The 23,576-nt window shown below is 60.2% G+C and overlaps 15 protein-coding genes across 15 annotated transcripts; 8 read left to right on the top strand and 7 right to left on the bottom strand.

Moving 5' to 3' along the window:
• Positions 1-479: 479 nt before the first annotated feature.
• Positions 480-1,263, top strand: OSTLU_32832 (predicted protein; the record flags this gene model as incomplete). Its single annotated transcript, XM_001418986.1, has 1 exon — positions 480-1,263. The coding sequence occupies one exon, from the start codon at positions 480-482 to the stop codon at positions 1,215-1,217; it is 738 nt and encodes a 245-aa protein (XP_001419023.1). The 3' UTR covers positions 1,218-1,263.
• Positions 1,264-1,339: 76 nt separating this feature from the next.
• On the top strand, positions 1,340-1,897 carry OSTLU_32831 (predicted protein; the record flags this gene model as incomplete). Its single annotated transcript, XM_001418985.1, has 1 exon — positions 1,340-1,897. The coding sequence occupies one exon, from the start codon at positions 1,340-1,342 to the stop codon at positions 1,895-1,897; it is 558 nt and encodes a 185-aa protein (XP_001419022.1).
• Positions 1,898-2,120: 223 nt separating this feature from the next.
• OSTLU_35696 (predicted protein) lies at positions 2,121-3,353 on the top strand (the record flags this gene model as incomplete). The annotated part of the gene is made up of 1 exon (XM_001418984.1): positions 2,121-3,353. One exon carries the CDS (start codon positions 2,121-2,123, stop codon positions 3,351-3,353), a length of 1,233 nt encoding a protein of 410 aa, XP_001419021.1.
• Positions 3,354-3,355: 2 nt separating this feature from the next.
• Positions 3,356-5,152, bottom strand: SUT1 (SulP family transporter: sulfate; sulfate transporter of the Major Facilitator Superfamily (MFS)). The gene has a single exon (XM_001418744.1). It carries the CDS (start codon positions 4,905-4,907, stop codon positions 3,378-3,380), a length of 1,530 nt encoding a protein of 509 aa, XP_001418781.1. The 5' UTR covers positions 4,908-5,152; the 3' UTR covers positions 3,356-3,377.
• An 800-nt stretch (positions 5,153-5,952) lies between these two features.
• On the top strand, positions 5,953-8,850 carry CHR3506 (predicted protein; the record flags this gene model as incomplete). The annotated part of the gene is made up of 2 exons (XM_001418983.1): positions 5,953-8,079; positions 8,107-8,850. The coding sequence occupies 2 exons, from the start codon at positions 5,953-5,955 to the stop codon at positions 8,848-8,850; spliced, it is 2,871 nt and encodes a 956-aa protein (XP_001419020.1).
• A 75-nt stretch (positions 8,851-8,925) lies between these two features.
• OSTLU_32827 (predicted protein) lies at positions 8,926-9,918 on the bottom strand (the record flags this gene model as incomplete). Its single annotated transcript, XM_001418743.1, has 1 exon — positions 8,926-9,918. One exon carries the CDS (start codon positions 9,916-9,918, stop codon positions 8,926-8,928), a length of 993 nt encoding a protein of 330 aa, XP_001418780.1.
• Positions 9,919-10,244: 326 nt separating this feature from the next.
• OSTLU_32826 (predicted protein) lies at positions 10,245-11,312 on the top strand (the record flags this gene model as incomplete). The annotated part of the gene is made up of 1 exon (XM_001418982.1): positions 10,245-11,312. The coding sequence occupies one exon, from the start codon at positions 10,245-10,247 to the stop codon at positions 11,310-11,312; it is 1,068 nt and encodes a 355-aa protein (XP_001419019.1).
• A 56-nt stretch (positions 11,313-11,368) lies between these two features.
• OSTLU_32825 (predicted protein) lies at positions 11,369-13,122 on the bottom strand. Its single transcript, XM_001418742.1, has one exon. The coding sequence runs from the start codon at positions 13,013-13,015 to the stop codon at positions 11,492-11,494; it is 1,524 nt and encodes a 507-aa protein (XP_001418779.1). The 5' UTR covers positions 13,016-13,122; the 3' UTR covers positions 11,369-11,491.
• A 571-nt stretch (positions 13,123-13,693) lies between these two features.
• Positions 13,694-14,227, top strand: OSTLU_93077 (predicted protein; the record flags this gene model as incomplete). Its single annotated transcript, XM_001418981.1, has 1 exon — positions 13,694-14,227. The coding sequence occupies one exon, from the start codon at positions 13,694-13,696 to the stop codon at positions 14,225-14,227; it is 534 nt and encodes a 177-aa protein (XP_001419018.1).
• Positions 14,228-14,254: 27 nt separating this feature from the next.
• OSTLU_16273 (predicted protein) lies at positions 14,255-15,007 on the bottom strand (the record flags this gene model as incomplete). Its single annotated transcript, XM_001418741.1, has 1 exon — positions 14,255-15,007. One exon carries the CDS (start codon positions 15,005-15,007, stop codon positions 14,255-14,257), a length of 753 nt encoding a protein of 250 aa, XP_001418778.1.
• Positions 15,008-15,248: 241 nt separating this feature from the next.
• Positions 15,249-16,850, bottom strand: OSTLU_16272 (predicted protein; the record flags this gene model as incomplete). The annotated part of the gene is made up of 2 exons (XM_001418740.1): positions 15,249-16,229; positions 16,335-16,850. The coding sequence occupies 2 exons, from the start codon at positions 16,848-16,850 to the stop codon at positions 15,249-15,251; spliced, it is 1,497 nt and encodes a 498-aa protein (XP_001418777.1).
• A 309-nt stretch (positions 16,851-17,159) lies between these two features.
• On the bottom strand, positions 17,160-17,945 carry OSTLU_93074 (predicted protein; the record flags this gene model as incomplete). The annotated part of the gene is made up of 1 exon (XM_001418739.1): positions 17,160-17,945. A coding segment is annotated over one exon (786 nt), but the record flags the coding sequence as incomplete, so codon positions are not given.
• A 536-nt stretch (positions 17,946-18,481) lies between these two features.
• On the top strand, positions 18,482-21,226 carry OSTLU_32821 (predicted protein; the record flags this gene model as incomplete). The annotated part of the gene is made up of 1 exon (XM_001418980.1): positions 18,482-21,226. One exon carries the CDS (start codon positions 18,482-18,484, stop codon positions 21,224-21,226), a length of 2,745 nt encoding a protein of 914 aa, XP_001419017.1.
• Positions 21,227-21,278: 52 nt separating this feature from the next.
• Positions 21,279-22,103, bottom strand: OSTLU_32820 (predicted protein; the record flags this gene model as incomplete). Its single annotated transcript, XM_001418738.1, has 1 exon — positions 21,279-22,103. The coding sequence occupies one exon, from the start codon at positions 22,101-22,103 to the stop codon at positions 21,279-21,281; it is 825 nt and encodes a 274-aa protein (XP_001418775.1).
• A 422-nt stretch (positions 22,104-22,525) lies between these two features.
• Positions 22,526-23,473, top strand: OSTLU_16269 (MC family transporter: uncoupling protein; the record flags this gene model as incomplete). The annotated part of the gene is made up of 1 exon (XM_001418979.1): positions 22,526-23,473. The coding sequence occupies one exon, from the start codon at positions 22,526-22,528 to the stop codon at positions 23,471-23,473; it is 948 nt and encodes a 315-aa protein (XP_001419016.1).
• Positions 23,474-23,576: the final 103 nt, after the last annotated feature.

Here is a 23,576-nt window from a genome sequence, read left to right as displayed (position 1 = left end):
GCCGCTCGCCGATCGATCGCGCGGGCCGCCGTCGCCGCCGCGATCGCGACGGTCCGTGTGTTCGTTCGGTCGGTCGATCCTCGCGTCGTCGTCGCGTTCGCCGTGCGCGCGTCTGTAATACGACGGCCGATCGCGTCGTTTCGTCGCGTATCGCGGGCGCGTCGCGCGCCATCTTTATTTTTTTTTTCGACGAAAGCGCGTTTAGGGTTTAGGGTTTAGCCGAGTACGTCGGAGGATTCGTTCGAACGCGCGCGCGCGTGGGATGGATTGGGTCGGCGCGCGCGCGTCTCGACGCGTCGGAACGACGCGCGCGGCGCGGGAAGCGGGAAGCGGGAGGGCGCGATCGAGGGCGCGATCGAGGGCGTCGCGCGGATCGAGGGCGCGTTTCGTCGAGAGGCGCGAACGCGCGAACGAACGAACGAACGAACGAACGAACGAACGAACGAACGCGCGAACGAACGCGCGAACGAACGCGAGGGATGTCGGAGATATCGCCGCTCGCGAGCCCGCGCGCGGAGGCGAACGGCGAGCGCGAGTGGGGGGCGCCGAGACACGAGCGGTCGCTGAGCGAGAGCCTGGAGAGCGCGCAGACGAGCGCGTGGGCGCGCGAGGCGGGACGAGGCGGGAGCGATAAGGGGCGCGAGACGAGCGCGCGGCAGGGATTGCCGCCGACGGTGATCGGGGCGCCGGCGCATCACGCGCGGGCGCGGTCGTACTCGCAGGCGGACGCGCACGAGCCGTCGCTGCGCACGGTGCTCGAGGAGCCGAGGGGGGCGAACGGGGGGACGACGACGGAGGAGGAGAAGAGAGAGAGGAGGATGCAGGCGAATCGGTTGTCGGCGGCCAAATCGAGGATGAAGAAGATGCGGAGAATGGTGGAGTTAGAGCAGACGTGCGAGGAGACGTTGACGAGGGTGAACGCGCTGTCCGCGGAGGTGGAGGCGTTGCGCGCCGAGTACGAAGAGTTGCGCGCGCGAAACGAAGAGTTGACGTCGACGCTCAGCACGCCCAGGGGTCCGCATCTCGACAGCGCGTCGAAGGAGTTTTTACAAAGTCTCTCGGGCGTCGACGGCTCGTTCACGGGGATGACGATCGACGCCAAAGGGTACGACGACGAGGCTTTCGCCGAAACGTTGAACATCGCGCGCGCGAGCTCGATGGAGCGCCTCTTCGACAGCGACGGCTTTTTCGTCTCGTCGCCGCGCATGGACGAATGAGAAAGGATCGTGACCCGTTCCTCAAACGCTCGTTCGATCGTAAATTAGTTTGTAATAGTCACTTAGAACACCATCGGCGAGCGTCGGCGCGCGGCCCCCCGCGCCGCACTGTTCGACTCGCCATGGCGGCGAGCGAACGTGAAGTCGACAGGACCGAGGTGTACCTCAGGTACCTCCCGCGCTCCGCCACCGAGGCGAGCGTTCGCGAGTTATTGAAAGACGCCGGCACCATCGAGCGCGTGTGGATGAGCAAAGACGCCCAGGGCGAGTGCAAGGGCTTCGCGTTCGTCAACTTTCGCAAAAACAAAGAGGCGCGCGAGTGCGTGCTGCGTTACAACGCGCATCCGAAAAACTATCTCGACGGCAAGCACGTCGTGATCGAACACGCCAAGGCGTGGGATGGACACGCGGAGAAGAAAATCGCGGCGTGCTCGTACGGATCGGCGTGCGCGAAGGCGGATTGTTGGTTCTCGCATCCGGCGGACTGGGCGTTCGCGAAGACGACGGGGACGAGGGCGAGCGGAGACGAAAAGGGAAGCGGGAAAAAGAGGGATAGCGGTGCGGCGGTGCGCGATGGAAAAGTGCGGAAGAAAGTGCGGTCGAAGACGCGCTTGGGGGCGAAGGCGAGACAGCGGGCGAAGAAGCGCGCCGAGAAGGAAGCGGCGGACGGCGGCGGCTGACGGCGAGGCGCCGAATCCGCGGCGCGAGCGCTCGCACCGTGCGAGCGAGGACGCGCACGAAATAGTAGTAGTTTTCAGTGTACTTGTACAATAATTACCGTCTGTCGTCATCGGTACGCTCGTCGCGGTTTCGCGATGGTCGCGGTCGCTCGTCCCGCTCGCGCGTTCGCCACAACGCGGCGCGAGCGCGTTCGCCGCGTCTCCCCCTTGAACCTCTCGCACCATGGGTATCTTGGAGCGAATCAAGGACATCGAGCTCGAGATGTCGCGCACGCAGAAGAATAAAGCCACGAGTTCGCACCTGGGCGCGCTCAAGGCGCGCCTGTGCAAGCTTCGGTCGGAGCTCTTGAACCCGCCGAAAGCGGCCGGAAGCGGCCCGGGCGAAGGTTTCGACGTCGTGAAATACGGGCACGGGCGCGTGGCGCTGATTGGATTTCCATCCGTCGGGAAATCGACGCTGTTGAGCCAATTGACGGGCACGGAGAGCGAAGCGGCGGCGTACGAGTTCACCACGCTGACGTGCATACCCGGCGTGATTCACTACAACGACGCGAAGATACAGCTTCTGGATTTACCTGGAATCATAGAAGGCGCGAGCGAGGGTAAGGGACGCGGACGACAAGTTATCGCGGTGGCCAAGTCGTCGGATTTGATTCTCATGGTGCTGGATGCGTGCAAGTCGGAGGCGGCGAATTCGCGATACGCGCACAAGGACATTCTCACGCGCGAGCTCGAAGCCGTCGGATTGCGGTTGAATAAAAAGCCGCCGGGGATTTACTGGAAGAAGAAAAAGGCGGGTGGAGTGCAGCTGAATTCCACCGTTCCTGGCGGGCTGACGAAAATTGACGAAAAGACGGTGATTCGGGTGTTGCAAGAGTACAAGATACACCACGCCGAAGTGCTGTTTCGAGAGGACTGCGACGTCGACCAACTCATCGACGTCTTGGAAGGGAATAGAAAGTACGTGCGCTGTTTGTACGTGTACAACAAGGTGGACGCGTTGACGATCGAGGAAGTGAACACACTTTCGCGACGACCAGATTCCGTCTGCATCTCGTGCTACATGAATCTTGGGATGGACTACTTGCTGAAGCGCGTGTGGGACGCCATGGGATTGGTGCGCGTGTACACGAAAAAGATGGGGACGAAGCCCGATTTCGAGGAGCCGGTCGTTCTGAGTGATTCTCGCGGTGGCATCGCGGTCAAACACTTCTGCGCGCAGCTTCACGCGGATTTGCCTCGGCAGCTCAAGTACGCCTTGGTCTGGGGCACGTCGCCGAAGCACTACGGCCAACGCGTCGGACTCAAGCACGACTTGGAAGACGAGGACGTGGTGCAGATTGTGAAGAGTGACAGGCACCACTACGAAGACGGCGTGGGAAGATTTAGCACGAAAAAACGAAACGATCCAGCTCGGATTCAAGATAGACAAAAGAAAGAGAAACTCAAAACTTAGATGTACAATAGATAGGCAAGATCATCAACGCAAATACTGTCGCTTCAACGCATTTTCCTCCGCCAGCGAAAGTCCTTTCCGTCCACCCAACGTCTTCGTGACGGCGGACAGCGTCTCTGCGTCCAAATTCGCCGCGACCGCGTACACGGGATCCGTGTCGACGTCGACTTCGACCAAGTCGCCTCCCTTCTTCAGCAATTTTGCGCAATCCGGCGACAAGTGACGGAGCGTGAGCGTCTTACCGCAGTTTCGGTACTTTTCCGCCAACTCATCGATGGCGACGAGCGCAGAAGAATCCCACACTTTGCTATGGGCGAAGTCTAGCACCACTCGATCGAGTTCCTCGTCGCGCGGATCGAGCTTGTCCGCGAAGCTTTGCACCGAACCGAAAAAGAGCGGTCCGTACAACTCGCACAGCGTCTCGGAGGAACTCGTTCGCGAGCGCACGACGTCGATGCGCTGAGAAGATTTCCAAGCGAAACCGAGCGCGGACAAGACGACGCCAGCGAACACGGCGACCGCCAAGTTTGTCACCACTGTGACGCCGGTGACGAGCAGCAAAACGACGGCGTCGGTCTTGGGAATCTTTTTCACTCGCGAAAACGACGTCCAATCGAAAATATCGAAAACCAAGCATAACATCGTCCCCGTTAAAGCGGCCATGGGAATGCGTTCGATGAACGAAGCGCCAAAGGTGACGTAACTTAAAATCGCGAGCGCGCACGTGATCCCGGCCACGCGCGTGCGACCACCGGAATTGACGTTGATCATCGACTGCCCGATCATGGCGCACCCGCCCATCGCCCCGAACGCGCCGTTCACCATATTTCCAACGCCTTGCGCGATGCACTCGGTGTGCGTCGCCGTCCGTCGCTCGGTGATGTCATCTACGAGTTGTTGGGTGAGCAAGGTCTCGATCAAGCCCACCGCGGCGACGGATAACGCGTAAGGCGCGATGACGGCGAGCGTTTCCAAGCTCGCCGGAACGTTTGGAATGTGAAACGACGGCAACGCCCCGCTCACGGGCGCGACGTCGCCCACCGTCTTCGTCGCGATTTTCATCACATTCGTCAGCGTCGCGCACGACGCGATGGCCAACAACGGCGCCGGAACACCCTTGGGCGCGAACGACGCCCTCGGCAGCAGTTTGATGAGCGCCATCGTAAACGCCGTGAGCCCGATCGTCGTCGCGAGCGTCGTCCCCGTCAGCCCGACGAACGTCTCCAGCTGCGACTTCCCGATCACGATCGCCAATCCATTGACGAATCCGATCATGCACGGCTGCGGCACGAGCCTGATGAATTTCCCCAACCGCAGCGCGCCGCACGCCGCCTGCGCCGCGCCCGCGAGCGCCACGCACGCGAACAAGTACTCCACCCCGTGCGACGCCACGAGCGGCGCGATCACCACCGCCGTCGCTCCCGCCGCGCCCGAGATCACCCCCGGCTGCGCGCCCAGCGCCGCCGTGCACAGCCCCATCAGCGCCGCCGCGTGCAAGCCGACGATCGGCGTCGTCCCCGCGACGAACGTGAACGCCAGCGATTCCGGCACCATCGCCAGCGACACCGTGATCCCGCTCAGCGCCTGCGTCGCCGCCTCGCGCGCGACGTCCGCGATCTCGCGTCCGTCGCGCGCCGTCGCGCGCGCCGTCGCCGTCGCGCGCGCCGGCGCCGTCGCGCGCGTCGCGCCCAACCGTCGGTCGCGCCCGCCGACGACGACGCGCGTCGCCGTTCGCGCGCGCGCGACGCGACGCGTCGCCGTCGCCGCCGCCGTCGCCGTCGTCGTCGTCGCCGTCGTCGTCATCGCGCGCGTCGCCGTCGCGCGTCGCCCCGCGCGTCGCGCGCGCGTCGCCCGCGCGACGAGTCGCACGCGGACGCGGCCGTTTTTTATCACACGGCGCAAACGTCACCTTAAATACGACGCACGGCGTCACGCGGTGGCCTCGCGCGCGGACCAGTCGCACACACGGACCAGTCGCACACACGGACCAGTCGCACACACGGACCACGCGCGGTCGATCGCGTCGCGTCGATCGCGTCGCGACGCGCGCGCGCAGACGCCCGCGCGACGCGCCGAGCGACCGATCGATCTCGAGCGTCTCGCGCGCGATGACGTCCGCGACGCACGGCGCGGCCTCCGGCGACGCGGTGGACGAACACGTCGACCCCGAGGACGCCATCGCGTTCGAGGACGCGCCGAGCGACGCGAGCGACGACGACGGCGACGCGAGCGAGCGGTCGTACGACAGCGATGCGGATTACGACGCGGCTGGGGATGGGGTGCGTTCGTGGCGACGCGGATTACGACGCGGCGCGCGATGGGAACGCGGGAAGAGAAGAGGATGGGGAGGGATCGAGATCGTGGAGATCCGCGGCGACGACGCGCGCGCGGTTGACCCGTTCGAACGCGCGCGAGCGACGACGAGGACGATCGAGGGATGGGCGATCGAGGGCGAGCGGGCGCGGGAAGAAAAAATGGGTGAGAGCGAAGACTGACGAGGACGCGCGCGCGATTCGCGACGCAGGGGGTGAAATCGCCGGTGAAGGAGGTGGCCAAGGCGGAGCGCGAGCGGCTGCGAGAGTTGAAGCGGCAACAGACGATGGAGCTCGAACGCGTGCGAGAGGATCAGAACAAGAAGATTGCGGGAGATAATAAGGCGGGGAAGTGGAAGTTTTTGTTGGCGCAAACCGAGGTCTTCGCGCACTTTTTGTCGGGGACGAAGGCGGCGAACGAGGCGGCGAACAAGGGCAAGCGCGGGCGCAACAAGAGCCACGCGGCGGAGGAGTCGGAGGACGCCGAGCTCGTGGAACACGCTGAGGATTACCAAGCGGTGCGTTTGACGTCTCAACCGACGTGCATTAAGTTTGGCAAGATGCGAGAGTACCAAATTGCGGGTTTGAACTGGATGATTCGATTGTTCGATCACGGCATCAACGGCATCTTGGCGGACGAGATGGGTCTCGGGAAGACGTTGCAGACGATTTCTCTTCTCGGTTACCTCGCCGAATACCGGGGTGTTACCGGACCGCACATGGTTGTCGTGCCGAAATCCACGCTCGGTAACTGGATGAACGAGTTTAAGCGTTGGTGTCCGATGATTCGCACGTTCAAGTTTCACGGAAACGCCGAAGAGCGCGAGGCGCAAAAGGCCAAGTTTTTGGTGCCGGGCGGTTTCGACGTGTGCGTGACGTCTTACGAAATGGTCATCAAGGAGAAGACTGCGTTGAAGAAGTTTCACTGGCGTTACATCATCATCGACGAAGCGCACCGCTTGAAGAATGAAAATTCTCGTCTTTCCATCGTCCTAAGAACGTTTTCGGCGAACAACCGCATGTTGATCACCGGGACGCCGCTTCAAAACAACCTTCACGAGCTCTGGGCTTTGCTCAACTTTTTGCTCCCCGAAGTGTTCGGTAACGCCGGTCAGTTCGATGAGTGGTTTGCGAACGTTGAAGACGGTGAGGGTGGTTCCGGTGCCGTCGTGTCTCAGCTTCACAAGGTTTTACGCCCCTTCTTGTTGCGTCGATTGAAGACGGAGGTCGAAACCAGCCTCCCGCCGAAGAAGGAGACAATTCTCAAGATTGGCATGACTGAGATGCAAAAAACGTTTTACAAGCGCATCTTGCAAAAGGACATCGACATTGTTAACAGTGGCGCGGATAGATCTCGGCTTTTGAATATCGTCATGCAGCTTCGCAAGTGCTGCAACCATCCGTACTTGTTCCAAGGTGCCGAACCGGGTCCGCCGTACATCACCGGGGATCACCTCATCGAGAGCTCGGGTAAGCTCGCGCTTTTGGACAAGCTTTTGCCTCGTCTCATGCAACGCGGCAGTCGTGTGCTGATCTTCTCTCAGATGACTCGTTTGCTCGACATCTTGGAAGATTACTTGATGTACAGAAACTACCAATATTGTCGCATCGACGGGAGCACGGATGGCGCCGTCCGCGAAGACCACATTGACGCCTTCAACAAGGAAGGTTCGGAGAAGTTCTGTTTCTTGCTTTCCACGCGGGCGGGTGGTTTAGGTATTAACCTCGCCACTGCGGACACCGTCATCATCTACGACAGCGACTGGAACCCGCAAATGGATCTTCAGGCGATGGATCGAGCGCACCGCATCGGTCAAAAGAAGGAGGTACAAGTGTTCCGCTTTTGCACCGACGGTAGCGTCGAGGAGAAGGTGATCGAGAAAGCGTACAAGAAACTCGCGCTCGATGCTCTCGTCATTCAACAAGGACGATTGCAAGAGAACAAGAAGAACCTCGGCAAGGATGAACTCTTGGCGATGGTTCGCTTTGGCGCCGAGAAGATTTTCGACTCGTCGACGACGTCGATCACGGACGAAGATGTCGACGCCATCATGGCTCGCGGTGAAGAAGAAACCAAAGCACTCAATAGCAAAATGCAAGGTTTCACGGAGAAGGCCATTCAGTTCTCTATGGGTGCCGAGAACTCGCTTTACGAATTCGAGGACGAAGACGACAAAAACGTCGCCGCGTTGCCAGAGGGCATTGACATGAAGACCATCATCAGCAGCAACTGGATCGATCCTCCCAAACGCGAACGTAAGAAGAACTACAACGAGTCTGATTACTATCGCAGCGCCATGGCGCAAGCGGCTCGCCCATCCAAGCCAATGGGACCGAAGATTGCCAAGCTGCAGCAAATGCACGACTTCCAGTTTTACAACACCGCGCGAATTCAAGAAATTTACGACAAGGATGTTAGACGCAAGACGTACGAATGGCAGAAAGACAAGAAGAAGGAGGAAGCTAAAGCTGCGCAAGATGAGGAGGCGCCCACTGAAGCGGAGGAAGACGATCCCAACGCGCCTCCGGCGATCACGGAGGAAGAAAAGGCTGAGCAAGAATCGCTCCTCTCTCAAGGTTTCACAGAATGGTCTCGCCGAGACTTCCAAGCCTTCTGCCGACTCAGCGAGAAGTACGGGCGCGAAGACGTGGAGTCTATTGCGAGTGAGATGGAAGGAAAGACTCTCAAAGAGGTCAAGGATTACGCCGCCGTATTCTGGAAACGTTACGAAGAGATTGCCGATCATCCGCGCATCATCAGCAACATCGAAAAGGGTGAACAAAAGATTCAGCGTCAACACGACATGCTGAAGGCTGTACGAGAAAAGATCGCCAAGTACAAGAATCCGTGGCGCGAGCTCAAGTTGACGTATGGTCCGAACAAATTCAAATCGTTCACCGAAGAGGAGGATAGGTTCTTGTTGTGCTCCATCCCCGAAGTTGGCTTTGGGAATTGGGACGAGCTCAAGGCGCAGATTCGCCAGCACTGGCAATTCCGATTCGATTGGTTCATCAAAAGCAGAACGCCAAAAGAGCTCGGTCGCCGCGTGGAGACTTTAATTTCTCTCATCGAGAAAGAGGCTCAGGACAGAGGCGACAAGAAGCGAGACGCCGAAGCCGAAGCCGAAGCCGACGGGAGCGCGCAGAAAAAGGTGAAGGTTGAAGCTGAAGGCGTGACCGCGTAGGAAATGATGCGTTTACTTACTTAGCGAGTGTCCGTTTAATTGAAAATACATTGAAAACGCGAAACATGCGACGATTTATCGACGGATGGCGATATCCATGATGGTGGCCGGACTCGACGGCAACGGCATGACGTCTTCGGCTTCAAAACCGCCGATGACGCCCGCTCGCCCGCCGCCAATCTTGGGCGCACGCACGGGCGACTTGAGTTGCTTTTCGAAAAGTAAGCACTCGCCAAACTCTATCGAACGATCGGACGTGGCAACCTTCGGCGGCGGGGTATTCGCCACGTGGTTGGCTTGCACCAAGCGAGCCGCCTTGTGAGCGACGCCTTGAGCGCGTTGCACGCCGGTGTTGGTGAGCTTGCCGAGCGCCGCGCGCGTGGGCGTCGTCGCTCTGTGAGGCGAGGCGACGGGTTTGACGCCCGTCACCTTCTTCACCTTCTCCTCGCGAGTCTTTTTGACTACACGTCCACTGTTGGCGAGCATCAACAAGCGCGTCGAATCCGCCACGGCGAGGCGCGGATTGTATTCCCACTCGCACTCCTCCAAGCGAACTTCTTCGTGCACCTTCGCCGCTCTCGGAGCTTCGGGAGGAATGACCTCAATCGTCACTTCGTTATCCATATCACTCACTAACCCGATGACTTCGGCCAAGAAATCTTGCGGACTCTTCTCCCGATACGTCACCAACTCGTCGCGCCATTTTCGCACCACCAATTGATGTCGTTCCGTGGCGTTGTTCAAATCATTCTTCAACACCGTCACCGAATCTCTCAACTCCATGTTCTCAACCTTCATATTCGCCTTCGTTCTCTCCATCTCCTCGAGCACGCGTTCGATCGCGTTCTTCTCCCGCATCGCCGCCTCCAGCTTCTCCTCCGCCGCGTTCGCCTTCGCGTTCACCTCCTCCAGCAATTTCGCGATCCCATCCACGCGTTCCTTCGCCGCCGCCGCGCGTCGCGCTTCGTCCTCAAACATCGATCCCGACATCTTTTTCATCGCGTTTCGCTTCACGTTGATCACCACCGTCCCCAGCGTCGCCGCGCCCAGGACGAACACCGCCACCATCGCGGGGGAACAAAGAAACGTCGATTGATTTCACCGGCGTTCGATTTCACCGCGCCGGCGTCGCGTCGATCGCACCGCGCGCGCGTCGCGTCCCTCGCGCGGCGCGTTCGCGCGTCCGTCCGTCCCTCGCGCGTCGCGTCCGCGCGTCCGGTCGTCGCGCGCCGTCGCGTCCGCGTCTGCCGCGCGCGACCGGTCGCGCGTCGGCGCGTTCGTCCCGTCGGGGACTCGACGAGTCGCGAACCGCGCGCGTGGGGTCGTCGGGACGAATCGGTCGGTCGCCGTCGGATGCGCGCGATGATGATGCGGCGCACCGCGGCGCGCGCGGCATGGGCGCGGACGACGACGGTGACGCGCGCGACGGCGACGCGCGCGCGGCGCTGGCGACGCTGACGAATTACGAAAAGCTCGGACGCATCGGCGAGGGGACGTACGGGGTGGTGTACAAGGGACGGTGCAAGACGACGGGCGACGTCGTGGCGCTGAAGAAGGTGCGCATGGATCGCGAGCGAGATGGGATGCCGCTGACGTCGCTGCGCGAGGTGAGGATACTGCAGCGCGTGCGACACGAAAACGTCGTGCGGTTGCTGCGGGTGATTCAAGGGGACGCGCTGAATAACGTGTTTCTGGTGTTTGAGTATTGCGAACACGATTTGGCGAGGCTGATCGATAACGTCAAGACGACGTTGACGACGAGTGAGGTGAAATCGCTGATGACGCAGACGCTGCGAGCGGTGGAGTACCTGCACGAGAGGTTCATCTTTCATAGGGATTTAAAGCTGAGCAACTTGTTGCTCAACCAACGCGGGGAGTTGAAGCTTTGCGATTTTGGTTTGGCGCGAACGTTCGAACCGATCGATAGAGGGAGTTACACGCCAAAAGTGGTGACACTTTGGTATCGCGCGCCGGAGCTGCTGTTCGGGTGCGACACGTACACGAGCGCGATCGATATGTGGGCCGTCGGTTGTATATTCGCCGAATTTCTCAAGCACGAGCCCTTGTTTCCGGGCTCGACGGAAATCGAGCAATTGAACATGATTTGCGCTTTGCTCGGAAGCCCGAACTCACACATTTGGCCTGGATGGGACGCGTTACCGCACGCGCGCAAGTTCAAGTTGCCCGAGCAACCGTACAATTTTCTTGAGATTAATTTTCCAAAACTCTCCGCCGCGGGCGTCAACTTGCTCGATGTGTTACTGACGTTTGATCCGGAGAAGAGAGGGACGGCGACGGAGGCGTTGGCGCATCCTTTCTTTCAAGAATCGCCTCCTCCGAAACCACCGGCGGAGATGCCGACGTATCCTAGCACGCACAGCGCTCCGGAGAGGGGCGCCGAGCGTAGAAACGCGAAGCGGTCTCGCGGCGCGCTCGACGAGCGCATCGGTGCGGTTTTCTAGAATCATAGCGATTAGATAGTATTAGTTGCAGCGTACACGCGGTTGTGATCGTTACAAACGCCTGAGCGAATTTACTATGAAGCAGGCATGCTTGCGGCGCGCGCTAAGAGAAGGAAAAGCTCCCTCATCGGTGAATAAAACAAAAATCCCGACGGGCGACGGACCATCATCGCTTTTATTTACGCCTTGTAGCCAGACGTGGTGATGCTGTCAGCGCTGTTCATATCACTCCAGAGCGTGTGATACCAGCCTTCCATGTCGGTGCGTTCGTACGTGTGCGAACCGAAGAAGTCACGCTGCGCTTGCACCAAGTTTGCCGGCGAGCGCGCGCGGCGGTAAGTGTCAAAGTACGCGAGAGAACCGCTCATGGACGGCACGGAAACACCGGCGTTGATGGCGGCGGTGACGACGCGACGCCACGAAGCTTCGCGTTCGATCATTTCCTTGGCGAACTGCTCGTCAACGAGAAGAGACGGGAGCTTGGAGTCTCGGTCGTAAGCGTTCTTGATGCGGTCCAAGAAGCCGGCGCGAATGATGCAGCCGCCCTTCCAGATGCGCGCCATTTCGCCGAGGTTCAAGTTCCAGCCTTGCTCGTTGGACTTGGCGCGAATCAGGTTCATGCCTTGGGCGTAGGAAGTCACCTTGGAAGCGTACAGAGCATATCGCACGTCGTTGATGAGTTGCTTTTTGTCCGCCGGGCCCATGGCGCCGGCGGGTGCCAAGCCGAGCTTGGCGTAAAACGCCTCGGCGTTGACGCGTTCATCCTTCAATCCGGACAAGCATCGGGCGTCAAGAGAGCTCGCGATCGTCGGCGCAGCGATGGACAATTCCGCGGCTTGCTGCACCGTCCACTTTCCAGTGCCCTTCATGCCAGTCTTGTCGAGGATCTTGTCCACCAAAAAGTCGTCGCTCTTGCCAGACTGGTCGTCCTTCTTGGCCAAAATGATGCTGGAGATCTCGATGAGGTACGATTCCAACTCCGCCTCGTTCCATTCCGTGAACGCAGCCGCGAGTTCATCGTTCGTCAACCCGCCGACGGTTTTCAACACGTCGTACGCTTCGGAGATGAGTTGCATGTCGCCGTACTCGATGCCGTTGTGCACCATCTTGACAAAGTTCCCGGCGCCTCCTGGGCCGACGTACGTCACGCACGCCCCCGAATCGGTCTGCGCGCTCACGGGCTTTAAGATATCAGCGATGATATCGTACGCTTCCTTGGACCCACCCGGCATCATGGACGGTCCGTTGCGCGCGCCCTCCTCGCCTCCGCTCACGCCCATGCCGACGTACAGCAATCCCTTCTCCGCCGCCTCCTTCGATCGTCGTTCGGTGTTTTCGTACCACTCGTTCCCACCATCGATGATGCAATCTCCAGGTTCGAGAAACTGCGACAATCCCGCGATCGTGGCGTCCACGGGCGCGCCCGCTTTCACCAAGATTATCACGCATCGCGGCTTCGCCAGCGACGCCACGAAATCCTTCATCTCGTGATACCCTCGCAGTTTCGCCCCCAATCCCTCCTTCTTCGCCCGTTCGACGCACACGTCCGTCTTATCGCTCGATCGATTGTACACCGAGATGTCGAATCCCTTCTCCGCCACGTTCAGCGCCAGGTTTTGTCCCATCACCGCGAGTCCGCACAGCCCGATCCGCGACTTTTCGCCCGCCCCGTTCGCCGCCGTCGCGCGCGCCGTCGCCGTCATCCCGCGTCGTCGTCCCGCGCGCGTCGTCGCTTCGCGTCTCCGCGCCGCCGTCGTCGCGTTCGTCGTCGCCGATCTCGCCGCGCACGCCATGGCCGCGTCGCGCAATCGCAATCGCGCGCAATCAATCAATCAAATCAATCAATCGCGCCGCCCGGCCGTTAGGCCCGCTCGTTACGAGACAGCCTGTCGCGTCGCGCGCGCGGCGTGCGGGGTCGTTCTCGAGTCACGATCGGTCGAATGGGCGCTCGAAAGCGCATCTGGTGGCGTGCGCACACATCAAACATCCATCCGCACCGTCCGCACCGCCTGGACGTCGTTAGGGATTCCGAGCCCTCGAATGCGTCTCGAGACGACGTAAAAACGCAAAAACGCGGGCCGTCCGTCGGTCGGTCGGTCGCCGCGCCCGTTGACGCCGCGGCCGTCGACGCGCGCGACGCGACGACGCGACGACGCGACGCGCGCGCGGCGTCGACGGCGATGGTGCGGTTCGCGACGGCGCGCGCGCTGGCGATGGCGGTCGCGCTGGCGATCGCGGCGACGCGCGTCGACGACGCGCGCGCGACGACGACGACGCCGCGGGTGTCGAGCCAGGACGCGACGCGGTTCGGGACGACGCCGACGGGGCGGACGGGGAGCGCGAGCGGGACGTTCGCGGCGACGGCGACGACGAGCGCGCGGATGGTGGTGTTCGGCGGACGGGAGCTCGCGACGGGACGGGACGCGAACGACGTGTGGGAGTACGACTTGAGGTGGAACGCGAGCGCGGGGATTTACGACGGGATGTGGACGCGATTGCACGAGGGAGGGACGGGGGGGGGGGCGAAACCGCGCGGGAGGAGTGGGGCGAGCGCGTGCGCGCTGCGCGGGAATCTGTACGTGTTCGGAGGGTACGGGGGGGGGGTGGGAGATTTCGACGATTTGTGGGTGTTTAACCGCGCCGCGGGACGGTGGAGCGCGATTTCCCCGGTGGGCGGGACGAGACCGCCGAGGCGAAGCGGGGCGGCGACGACGACGCCGCACGGGGAACAGGGCGCGGCGTGTCTCGTGTTCGGAGGGAACGGTATGAATGACGTGTGGGAGTTTAATATCGACACGAACGCGTGGAGTTTGGTGCGAGACAATACGGCGACGACGAGCGCGGGGGGGGCGACGCTCGCTCCGCGCGTCGTGGTCGTCGCATCCACGCTTTTAGCTGCAGCGTTTGCGATGTAACTAAACTGTACTCTGTAAATAATAGCGCTACTCTTCGAGACCGAGCGCGCGCACGACGGCCGCGGTGTCGCTCAAATCGTCAAAAATAATCGGATCGTCTAATTTCGAGCTCGCCACGAGCTCTTCTTTGGAAAATATTCCAGTGAGCAGCCCGATCGCCGTCGCCCCGGCGAACTCAGCCGCCTTGACGTCCGCGGGCGTGTCGCCGAAATGAAACCGTTTTTCGGCGCGCACGCCCAAATATTCCTTCGTCCTGTTCGCCGCAATCGCAACGAGCTCACCTCGATCGGTGTGGTCGCTCCCGAAACCTCCATACCGCGGAGCTGTGAAGAACTCGTCGATCCCCAATCGTTGCATCTTCGCCCAGCCTATGGGCTCCAGATTTCCGGTGACGAGACACACGGCGACGTCGTCCCTCGCGGCCAATTTTTCCAAAAGCGCTCTGACGCCAACCAACAACTCAAGGCCTTCCGCCGCGTCTGCCTTCTTTTCCACCGCGTATCTTGACATCGCCGCCGTGCATTCATCCATGCGCTCGTAAATCACTTCCTCCGGCACGCCGTGAAACCGCGCCACCGCGGCGACGATGAGCATGTCCGTCGACCCGTGATGTTGTACCACGTCGATTCCGCGCGCGTCGTCGATGCCGTAGACCTCGAGTAACCCGTGCGCGAACGCGTCTTTGTGGAACTTGTTCGCGTCGGCTCCAGAGGCGCGAATTAACGTGCCGTCGACGTCGAACGTGGCCAGGGTGAGCGGGACAGCACTCGAGGTCGACATGTTCGCGCGCGCGCGCGCGGCTCGTGCGAGTGGTGTCGACGGCGTCGACGCGCGTGCGAAGTGAGGTTGGATGCGCGTTCGTTCGATGGCGTCGAGTCTGACGACGTGCATGGACTCGCGTCGGCGAGTGCGTCGAGTCGTGAGTCGTTCTGGCAACTGTTTCGGCGGCGACGGCGAGCGTTTAGTTCGTGCTTGATTATTTACGTTCGAGAGCGCGGACAACGATGAAAGAGAGATAAAATCATGCCGCGGAAGACGCGACGATTGCGTTCGCGAGACGCGAGAAATCAACCTTGGCGTCGTTGGATAAGACTTCGAAGTTGAGACCGGTGGAGTGAAGCGCTTCGATGTACGGGTCGCCGCCGGCGACACCGGGGGTGAGCACGCCGCCCCTGAAAGGGAGTTTTTCGCGATATTCCGAGCACAGAATCGCGAGTTCGATAGCCATGTGTGCGGTTTCGTCGTAACCATCCTTGCCGGTCAATCGAGTACGAATCTTTTCGCCTTCGGGCGTGACGGCGTCGAACCAGTATTCAGACCAAATGGAATCGCGCGCAGACTCGTCGAGACCTTCGCCCAATTTGAATAATCTACCCTCCTTGCGCAGCTTCTCTTCCTCGGCCTTCGAGCTTGTGTTCGAGCTTTGTAAATCTCTTGCCGATTTTTCCGTCGGCAGGATGAGATGTTCGAGATAGTTTAGGTTGCGACCGTACGGAAACCGTCCGAGATCACGAAGGAGCCAATTCGCTCGACGAATCAAGCGAGTCTCATAGAAGGCGTACGTGAACGGTGCTTTCCACGCGTCGTAGTCCGGGTCATACTCAACTTGACTCAAGTTACGATCGGCGTCTTCGGGCCGGCTACCGCCTTCGATTGAGCCTCCGAGCGCGAACGGGTTCGCCATCAAACCGGCGACGTCCTTCATCGCCGCCGTCATCGCGGCTCGAGTCGCAAGCGTCCCCCCAGATGGAGCCCCACCGGCGCTACCATAGAGATACATGTGCATCTTGCTCACTGGTACATCCTTGCCGATTCTTTTGCGAAGCTCACGAACGGTGTAGAAGCACCCGACGTCCGGAATGCCACCGGCGCCCGCGGCGTTTGGGACGACGAGAACATTATTCGCCTTGGCCCAGTCGTGATACTTGATGAGCTTCTTGGTGAACGGTACTTCGCCGTTGACGTCGACGTAATCCGTATCGTACTCTATACAAGCTTCGGCCTACGTCGAGTTGAGGGAAACGCGGTTGTCCGTCAGTCATCGAGTCGTCGTGAAAATAGTAGTCTCAACGCGCTCGCGCAAAAGTCACGTCGCGCACACGCGCACCAACATATCCGCGGGCGTGAGCATGAAAGGTCCGGCGATGTTCACCACGACTCTGGCCTGGAGAACCATCTCACGAATCGCTACTGGATTTGCCAAGTCGCACGTAATGAATCCGGGTTCGTACTCCGTCGGATATCTCGACGTCACATCTGCCCAACGCTTGCGTAATTTCGCCTCGTTTCGCCCCGCGAGCGCAAACGTCACGCGGCTCCCGAGATTCTGCACCGTCTTAAGGATATACTCCAAGCACAGCGACCCCGTGTACCCACTCGCGCCATACAAGATGAATGAATACTCTCGTCCCGCTCGAAACGTTCCCCCACCGAATTCGCTTATGAAAAACTTGTCCAATTCTTCCTCTGTGAGCGCCTCGTACTCGTCCTCCACGCGCGTCTTGTCCCCTCCAAAGAATTTATCCGCGAGCTTGCGCACGATGATCGGCTTGGACAACAAGGATTTGATGAACGCGTGTGGAGGTTCATCGAACCCATCGACGATGCCGTAATCGCTCTCCATTCAGCGTCGTCGTCGCGTGTCTCGAACTTGTCGTCGCGTTGGATTGGAGTGGATTCACCGAAGAGGCGCACCCTTTGCGCGTTCGGGACGCGCGTCGATCGCTTCGTACTCGCGTCTCCGCACCCTCGTGCGCGACGGCGTGGGATGGACGCTCGTGCGCGTTCGCGTCGAGGTGTGCGAACGTCCGAGCTCGCGCGCGCAAGATTTTGACCGACAAGACGTCGTGGGACGCACGAAATAACGCATTTTTCGAGCGTTTTCTCTCGCTAACACACCGCTAGGCTAGACGTGTTTAAATATCGCGAGTATTTAAGACGCGAACGCGAGGTCGAGCTTGCGCGCCAAGGCTTGGAGCCAAGAGCGATCCTTTTTGCTAAAGCCGCGCGAGGCATCGCTCCAAGCGATGAGCACGCCGCCGTTCTCGGGCGATCGACGCGCGAAGACGGTTTCGGCGGTGGGCGGAAGGAAGCCCCAAACGTTGGCGCCCGCGCGATCAATTTCCCAACGACTGGCGTGATATTCTTCTTCCGCACTCGGCGGCGCGCTCGAAGCGATTTTATCCGTTCCAATCGTCGATGAAACCTCGCTCCAAGCCCGACCGACGCGCGCCAAGACGTCGGCTTTGTTCGAGTCTGGGGCGCCGTCGTCCCGCCCGCGCACCGTCCCTCGTGCGAGCCGCGCGTTCCCTCGCCCATCCACGAAAACGACCCCACTCGCGAGTGTGTTCGTCAAAATCGCATACGACGCCCACGCGCAGTCCTCCTTGGCGCTCTCGCTCGCGTCTTCGCTCAGCGCGAACACCGAACTCGCGCCGTCGACATCCGCGTTCGACCTCCCCTTCGCCGCGCCCCCCCGTTCGTCACCTTTCAGCGCTCGCCCGAGCTCAGGCGCCAGCGCGCACGCCAAACACAGCCCAACGCCCACGATTTCACTCCTCGCCAGCGCATCCGACGCCCCATCGGTACCGGCGGCGAATCTGTTCGCGCAAAGCCCGAGCGCCCCGAGCGCGCCCACCGCGCGCGGTATGTCCTCGTCGTCGAACCCTGGGATCCCGAGCGTGAATCGAAATATCGCAAACTCGTCCTCGTCCTCCACCGCGCGCGTCCGCACGTCGATTCGCGCGCGCGCGCGCGCGTCAGAGCGTCGTCTCGCGCCGTCTCGAAGTCCAACTCGCGCGCGTTCGTGCGCCCCGCGCGACGTCCTCGCGCACGCCGCGTCGCCCGCGGGCGATCGACACGATCGCATCGTTCGCGCGCTCGCGTCCGTCGTCGTCGTCGATCGCGCGCTCGTCGCGCGCGCGTCGCTGTGTCGACGCGACCGCGGTTCGGGCGCGCACACCGCGACGCGTCGGTCAACGACGTCGCGCGTCGTCCATGGCGAGCAGCGCCGCGCAAGCCGCGCGGGCGCGACGCATCGATGCGCTGGTCGATCGTTTGATCGAACAAAACGTCGCCGTCGCGCGCAGACCGACCGGGGAGGACGGAGACGACGAAGACGATGACCCGGCGGTTGGAAATTTTAAACTCTGCAAAAGATATTGCGATTATCACCTGCGCGTGCACGCGTACAAGGCGCTGAGCGAGGACGAGGTGAGAGAAGAGATTGATGAATTACGCCGACGGATGGAGGCGATGGCGCAGGACGCGAAGGCGGCGACGTTGGGGAGGAAGATGGAGGCGCTGCGGGAGCGGTGGCGCGGCGGCGAGGACGAAGACGTCGGGACGCGGGTGGCGTTGATGCTGTTGCGGTTGTCGAGACGACCGATGACGACGACATTGGATGAAATGAGTGATGGGGGTGCCGTGAGCGTCGGGGCGTTCGATGCGTTGTCGAGTGAGGACGCGTACGCGTTTGAGGACGCGAGCGATGCGGCGGGCGCGTTTGGCGAAGCGTACGACGACGAACACGACGCGAGTGGTGCATCGACGCTGTCTGAATGGTCAGACGATGATAGTGATGATCAATCGGATGGTAGAGATGGTGGCAATGATGGGTTGGTCGAGGGGTACGCGAGCGAGGGCGACGATCCCGGATTTTCGTGGCGTGACGGCTTACTCGGAGACTGTGTGCCTCCAGAGACTTCGACAGAGACGAAAGATTTGGGCAAAACGGCTTCAGCAGCACCCGAGTTAGAGTATATTTCAGAAATAGTCGCGCAGACGAGACAGTTTCAGAGCGTGCTGCGAGATTCCAACGTTCATCGAGGCGACGAGAGATTAATCGCTTCGATTGCGGCGAAGAATTTACAGAGCGAAACAAGCTTGGTACAAGAAGCTCTGCACGCCCTTCGTAGTGGAAGCGTGGAGCTAGATCGTGTCACGTTACCTCACGTGTCTTGCATGACTCTCGATGGCGCTTTGATCTCAATTCGTCGTATGGCGTCGGTGCTGACTCGCTTGAAAGAGATGAAACAGACTTCTTTGGCGCTCGGACCGACGATTCAGGCGTTCACTCAAGCGCTTGATTCCCGAGCGCAGTGGATTAAGAGTACGCTCGTTCCTCTTGAAAAGCGTCTGGCTGGTGAATCCACGATAAGAGGCCAACCTACGCTACTAGAGCTTAGAACGACTGTCCGCCGGCTCGAAGCCAAAATCGACGCGCTTGAGCGCTGCGCCCTGACTGCGTTTCCTCATGAAGGGACGCCCGCTGCGGAAGCTGCGAGTCATTGTCTGACAACCGTGTATGAACTCGCAGTGGAACACCAAGCAACTGCAAATATCCATGGTTTCGCAGTCACGATGCCAATATTTGTGGATACAATTCAACCGTACCTTCAAGGCTTGCAACGCTGGCTCGCGTTTGGGATCTTAGACGATCCAGCTGAGGAGTTATTCATCGCCAAAGGCCGAGCTATTGATGATTTCGTCGGAAGTAAAGAACATTGGCTTCACGGCCACGTCCTTCGCCACGACATTGAGACGCCGTGCTTCTTTCGGGAGTTTATGTTGGATATTTTAGACGTCGGTCGCTCGCTCGAGTTGTTGCATCACACTGAAAACGAGACGTCTCAAAAAGTACCAACCTTGGACGTACACTTGATCGATTCGTTTTGTTTCCATTTACGCAAGCATTTGAGCGCCATACACGCCTCGCCTGAGACCTTCGGTGGCGACGACGCTAGTGAGCGTGCGAGAGCACTCGTCGATGGTGTCAAAGTCAACACGAGCGGGCTGAACAACATCTTCGAAACTCCCACTTCGCTTGTCGGTATCAGAAATGTGAACACAGACGTGGTGCGAGACATGATTTTATCTCGACCGACTCGTATCGTTCCGACACGTCGAGTTCGATCGAAGACGGCGCTCCAAGGAAGCGCCTCAACGCTCAACGCTTGGCTCGATGAATTTTTGACGACACAAGTTCCCTCTTGCCCAATCAGTCTCGCCGTCCAGCAGTCCATCGGTGTGCACATTCTCAAGCGTGCTAAAGAGGTCCAAGTGGTCTTATCAAGGTCGTTACGAGATAGCTTGGACATTAAGAAGGAGCTCTACGCACTGCGCGCCGTCTTCCTTGGCGGCGCTGGCGACGCGGCGATGCACTTCTTTTCAGCCATCTTCGGCATTCTTGACGACCCGGATAAGATCAACGCCAAGTGGAATAGTACGACGCTGAACGAATTACTTAGTGATGCGTTCGCGGCTGACAACTCGGGTGAATTCCCCGAATGTCGAGGTGTGCAAGTTGAAATCATCCCCGAGGCGGAAGAAAATATTTTTTCGCGCGTCGTCATCGGCACCGGAGCTCTGGAAAAGATTGCCTCTCTTCGATATAGTTTCGACGTTAAGTGGCCGCACAATATCGTCATTCCTCCAAGTACGATGGCACAATACAACGCAGTGGCTGTGTTTCTCGGACAACTTCGCCGCGCGCACACCGCGATGCAGTCCGTTGCGACGGCGCGGTGGTCGGAGCACATTCGTTGCGCTCGAGGGAGCGGTATGGGTGGCGCAAAAGCTCGTCATCTCGAGCCTCGATTGCGACACTTTATCACGTCTCTCCGCGATCACGTCATCGTACGAATTTTGCACGTCGACTGGGACGTCTTGATGAAGAAAATCGATGACGCCATGACGCTCGAAGCCATTCGCGCGGCGCACGACGAGTTTTTACAGGACGCCACGAAGAGGTGTTTGGTTTCCCCGGATCCCACGTGGACTTTGGTGGCGGAACAAATCCGAACCATACTCGCCGTGGCGTGCGAGTACGCGGCGTGTCAAGCAGGTGACGGGGCGGTATCGGAAGAAGACGCGATGAGGTTATCGAGCGCGTTTGAGGAAGCGTACGGATACATCGAACGCGTGCTCCAAGCCAAGCTCGATATTGGCTCGGCGTCCACGCGGGACGTCGAGGATTTGCTTTACGCGATCAAGCTTTAGTTTTAGACGTAGCAAAGCGCATTCTTTAAAAATAGTAGTAGTAGCAGCAGTTCTAAGCCCCCGCGGCGTCGAGAAGTGCTAGAACGCCCTCGTAAAACACTGGCTTCGGCGCGCCTTCAAAGAGAGGTTCTCCCTCGCGCGCCGCCGGCTTCTTCTTCGTCGCGCGCCAGTTATCGAACGCCGCGCGATTTTCCCACACCGTGTACGTCGAGTAGTTGTACCCATCGTCCGGCGTCACCGCATCGCGACGCAAGAGTAAAAACGTCGTGAAACCTGGCATCTCTTTAAGCTCGGACTCGCGCTCGGCCCACTGTTTCTCGAAAGCCGCCTCTTTGCCCGGGCGAACCTTGAAACGATTCATCGCCACGAACACGTCGGCATCGATTGGATTCTTACCGTCAGCGGGGATTTGTCGCCATCCGTCTTCGGCTTGCCACTTTCTCGAGTTCTCCGACGGCGCCGCGGAGAGCGACAACAACCCGTCGTAAAACGCCGGCTTCGGCCCGCCCTTCAAAATCATAAGCGAGCTCACCAACATGGACATGAACCCAAAAATCGTACCACCCCCGTGCGCTTCCTTAAACGCGTCACCCTTGCGCCAACCATCGAACCCATCCTTGGTCTCCCAGATCGTAAAACTCACGTAGTTTGCCTCGTCTTCGTCGTACGTCGTCGCGACGTCGCTCGGCGGTTCCACTCGTCGCATCAGCGTGAAGTACCTAAATCCCGGCAGCTTGGCCAATCGGCTCGGTCGTTCGGCCCATCGCTTTTCAAACGCCGGTCCCTTCCCCTCCTGCACCCGAAATCGATTGCTCGCCACGTATCGCTCGCGCTTCAGTTGGTCGTCCGACACCGTCAGCGTTCCGACTTCATCCATGATGTCCGCGCTCGCGCGCGTCGTCGTTCGCCGCACCGCGCGTCGCGTCGTTCGCGTCGTTCGCGCGTCTCTCCCCGTCTTCGCGCTCGCGCCCGCGAACGCCGTTCGCCGCGCCGCGATCGCCATCGATGAATCGAATCCAATCCAAATCAAATCAAATCAATCGCGCGTGACGTCGCGCGTCGCCGTGTGGCGTCGCGGTCGCGGTCGCGCGCGGAGGGGACACATCACGGCGCATTCGCATCCTTCAATGCGCGACGAGAGGGCGTCTCGACGATCGCTAAAAATAATCGAGGATTCAGCCTGAACCCCAGGATGAACCCCAGGACGATCCCGCGTCGCCCAGTCGTCGGTCGGTCGGCGCGCGCGCGGGGCTGTCGTCCGCAGTGCGTCGCGTCGCGCGTTCGGCGCGGGGTCTCGAGATGGCGCGCGAGGGCGACGCGACGGCGACGAGAACGAAAACGAAAACGCCGCTCGTGAATCCCTTCCTCGGCGGCCTCGCCGCGAGCGCGTTCTCGGCGTCGTTCGCGGAGTTTTGCACGATTCCTCTCGACACGGTCAAGGTGCGACTGCAGCTGCGAGGCGCGAGCGCGACGGCGACGGCGACGACGCGCGGCCGGGGCGCTGGGATGCTCGGAACGATGCGCGCGGTGGCGGCGGAGGAGGGGATCGGGGCGCTGTGGAAAGGAATCACCCCGGGGATCCATCGCCAGGTGCTGTTCGGCGGCTTGCGCATCGGGTTGTACGAACCCGTGAAGACGTTTTACGTCGGCGAGGAACACGTGGGGGACGTGCCCTTGCACCTGAAAATCGCGGCGGGGCTCACGACGGGTGGGATTGGGATAATGGTGGCGTCGCCGACGGATTTGGTCAAGGTTCGCATGCAAGCGGAGGGAAAACTCGCGCCGGGGACGCCGAAAAAGTATCCAAGCGCAGTCGGGGCGTACGGCGTCATCGTCAGGCAAGAGGGCCTCGCCGCGCTGTGGACGGGATTGACGCCCAACATCATGCGTAACTCGATTGTTAATGCCGCCGAGCTCGCGTCGTACGATCAGTTCAAGCAAAGTTTCTTGGGCGTGGGGATGAAGGACGACGTCGTCACGCACATCGCCTCGGCGTTGGGCGCGGGATTCGTCGCGTGCTGCGTCGGGAGCCCGGTGGACGTGGTTAAATCGCGAGTGATGGGAGATAGCACGGGTAAGTACAAAGGTTTCGTCGATTGCGTCACGAAGACGCTCGCAAACGAGGGTCCGATGGCGTTCTACGGTGGGTTCTTACCCAACTTTGCCAGACTCGGGGGCTGGAACGTGTGCATGTTTCTGACGCTCGAGCAAGTGCGCAAATTGATGCGCGACAACAACATCATGTGACGCGACTCAAATTCGTAGTCCGAGTTATGTCGTAAGAATATATAGCCAGCTTAGCGCGACATCCAAGCGTTTGCGCGCCACCGACGCGCGCGTCGTCGTCTCG

Source organism: Ostreococcus lucimarinus, chromosome 7 (assembly GCF_000092065.1).
Source record: "Ostreococcus lucimarinus CCE9901 chromosome 7, complete sequence".
Classification (NCBI taxonomy): domain Eukaryota; kingdom Viridiplantae; phylum Chlorophyta; class Mamiellophyceae; order Mamiellales; family Bathycoccaceae; genus Ostreococcus; species Ostreococcus sp. 'lucimarinus'.
This window is presented reverse-complemented; position numbering and strand designations above follow the sequence as displayed.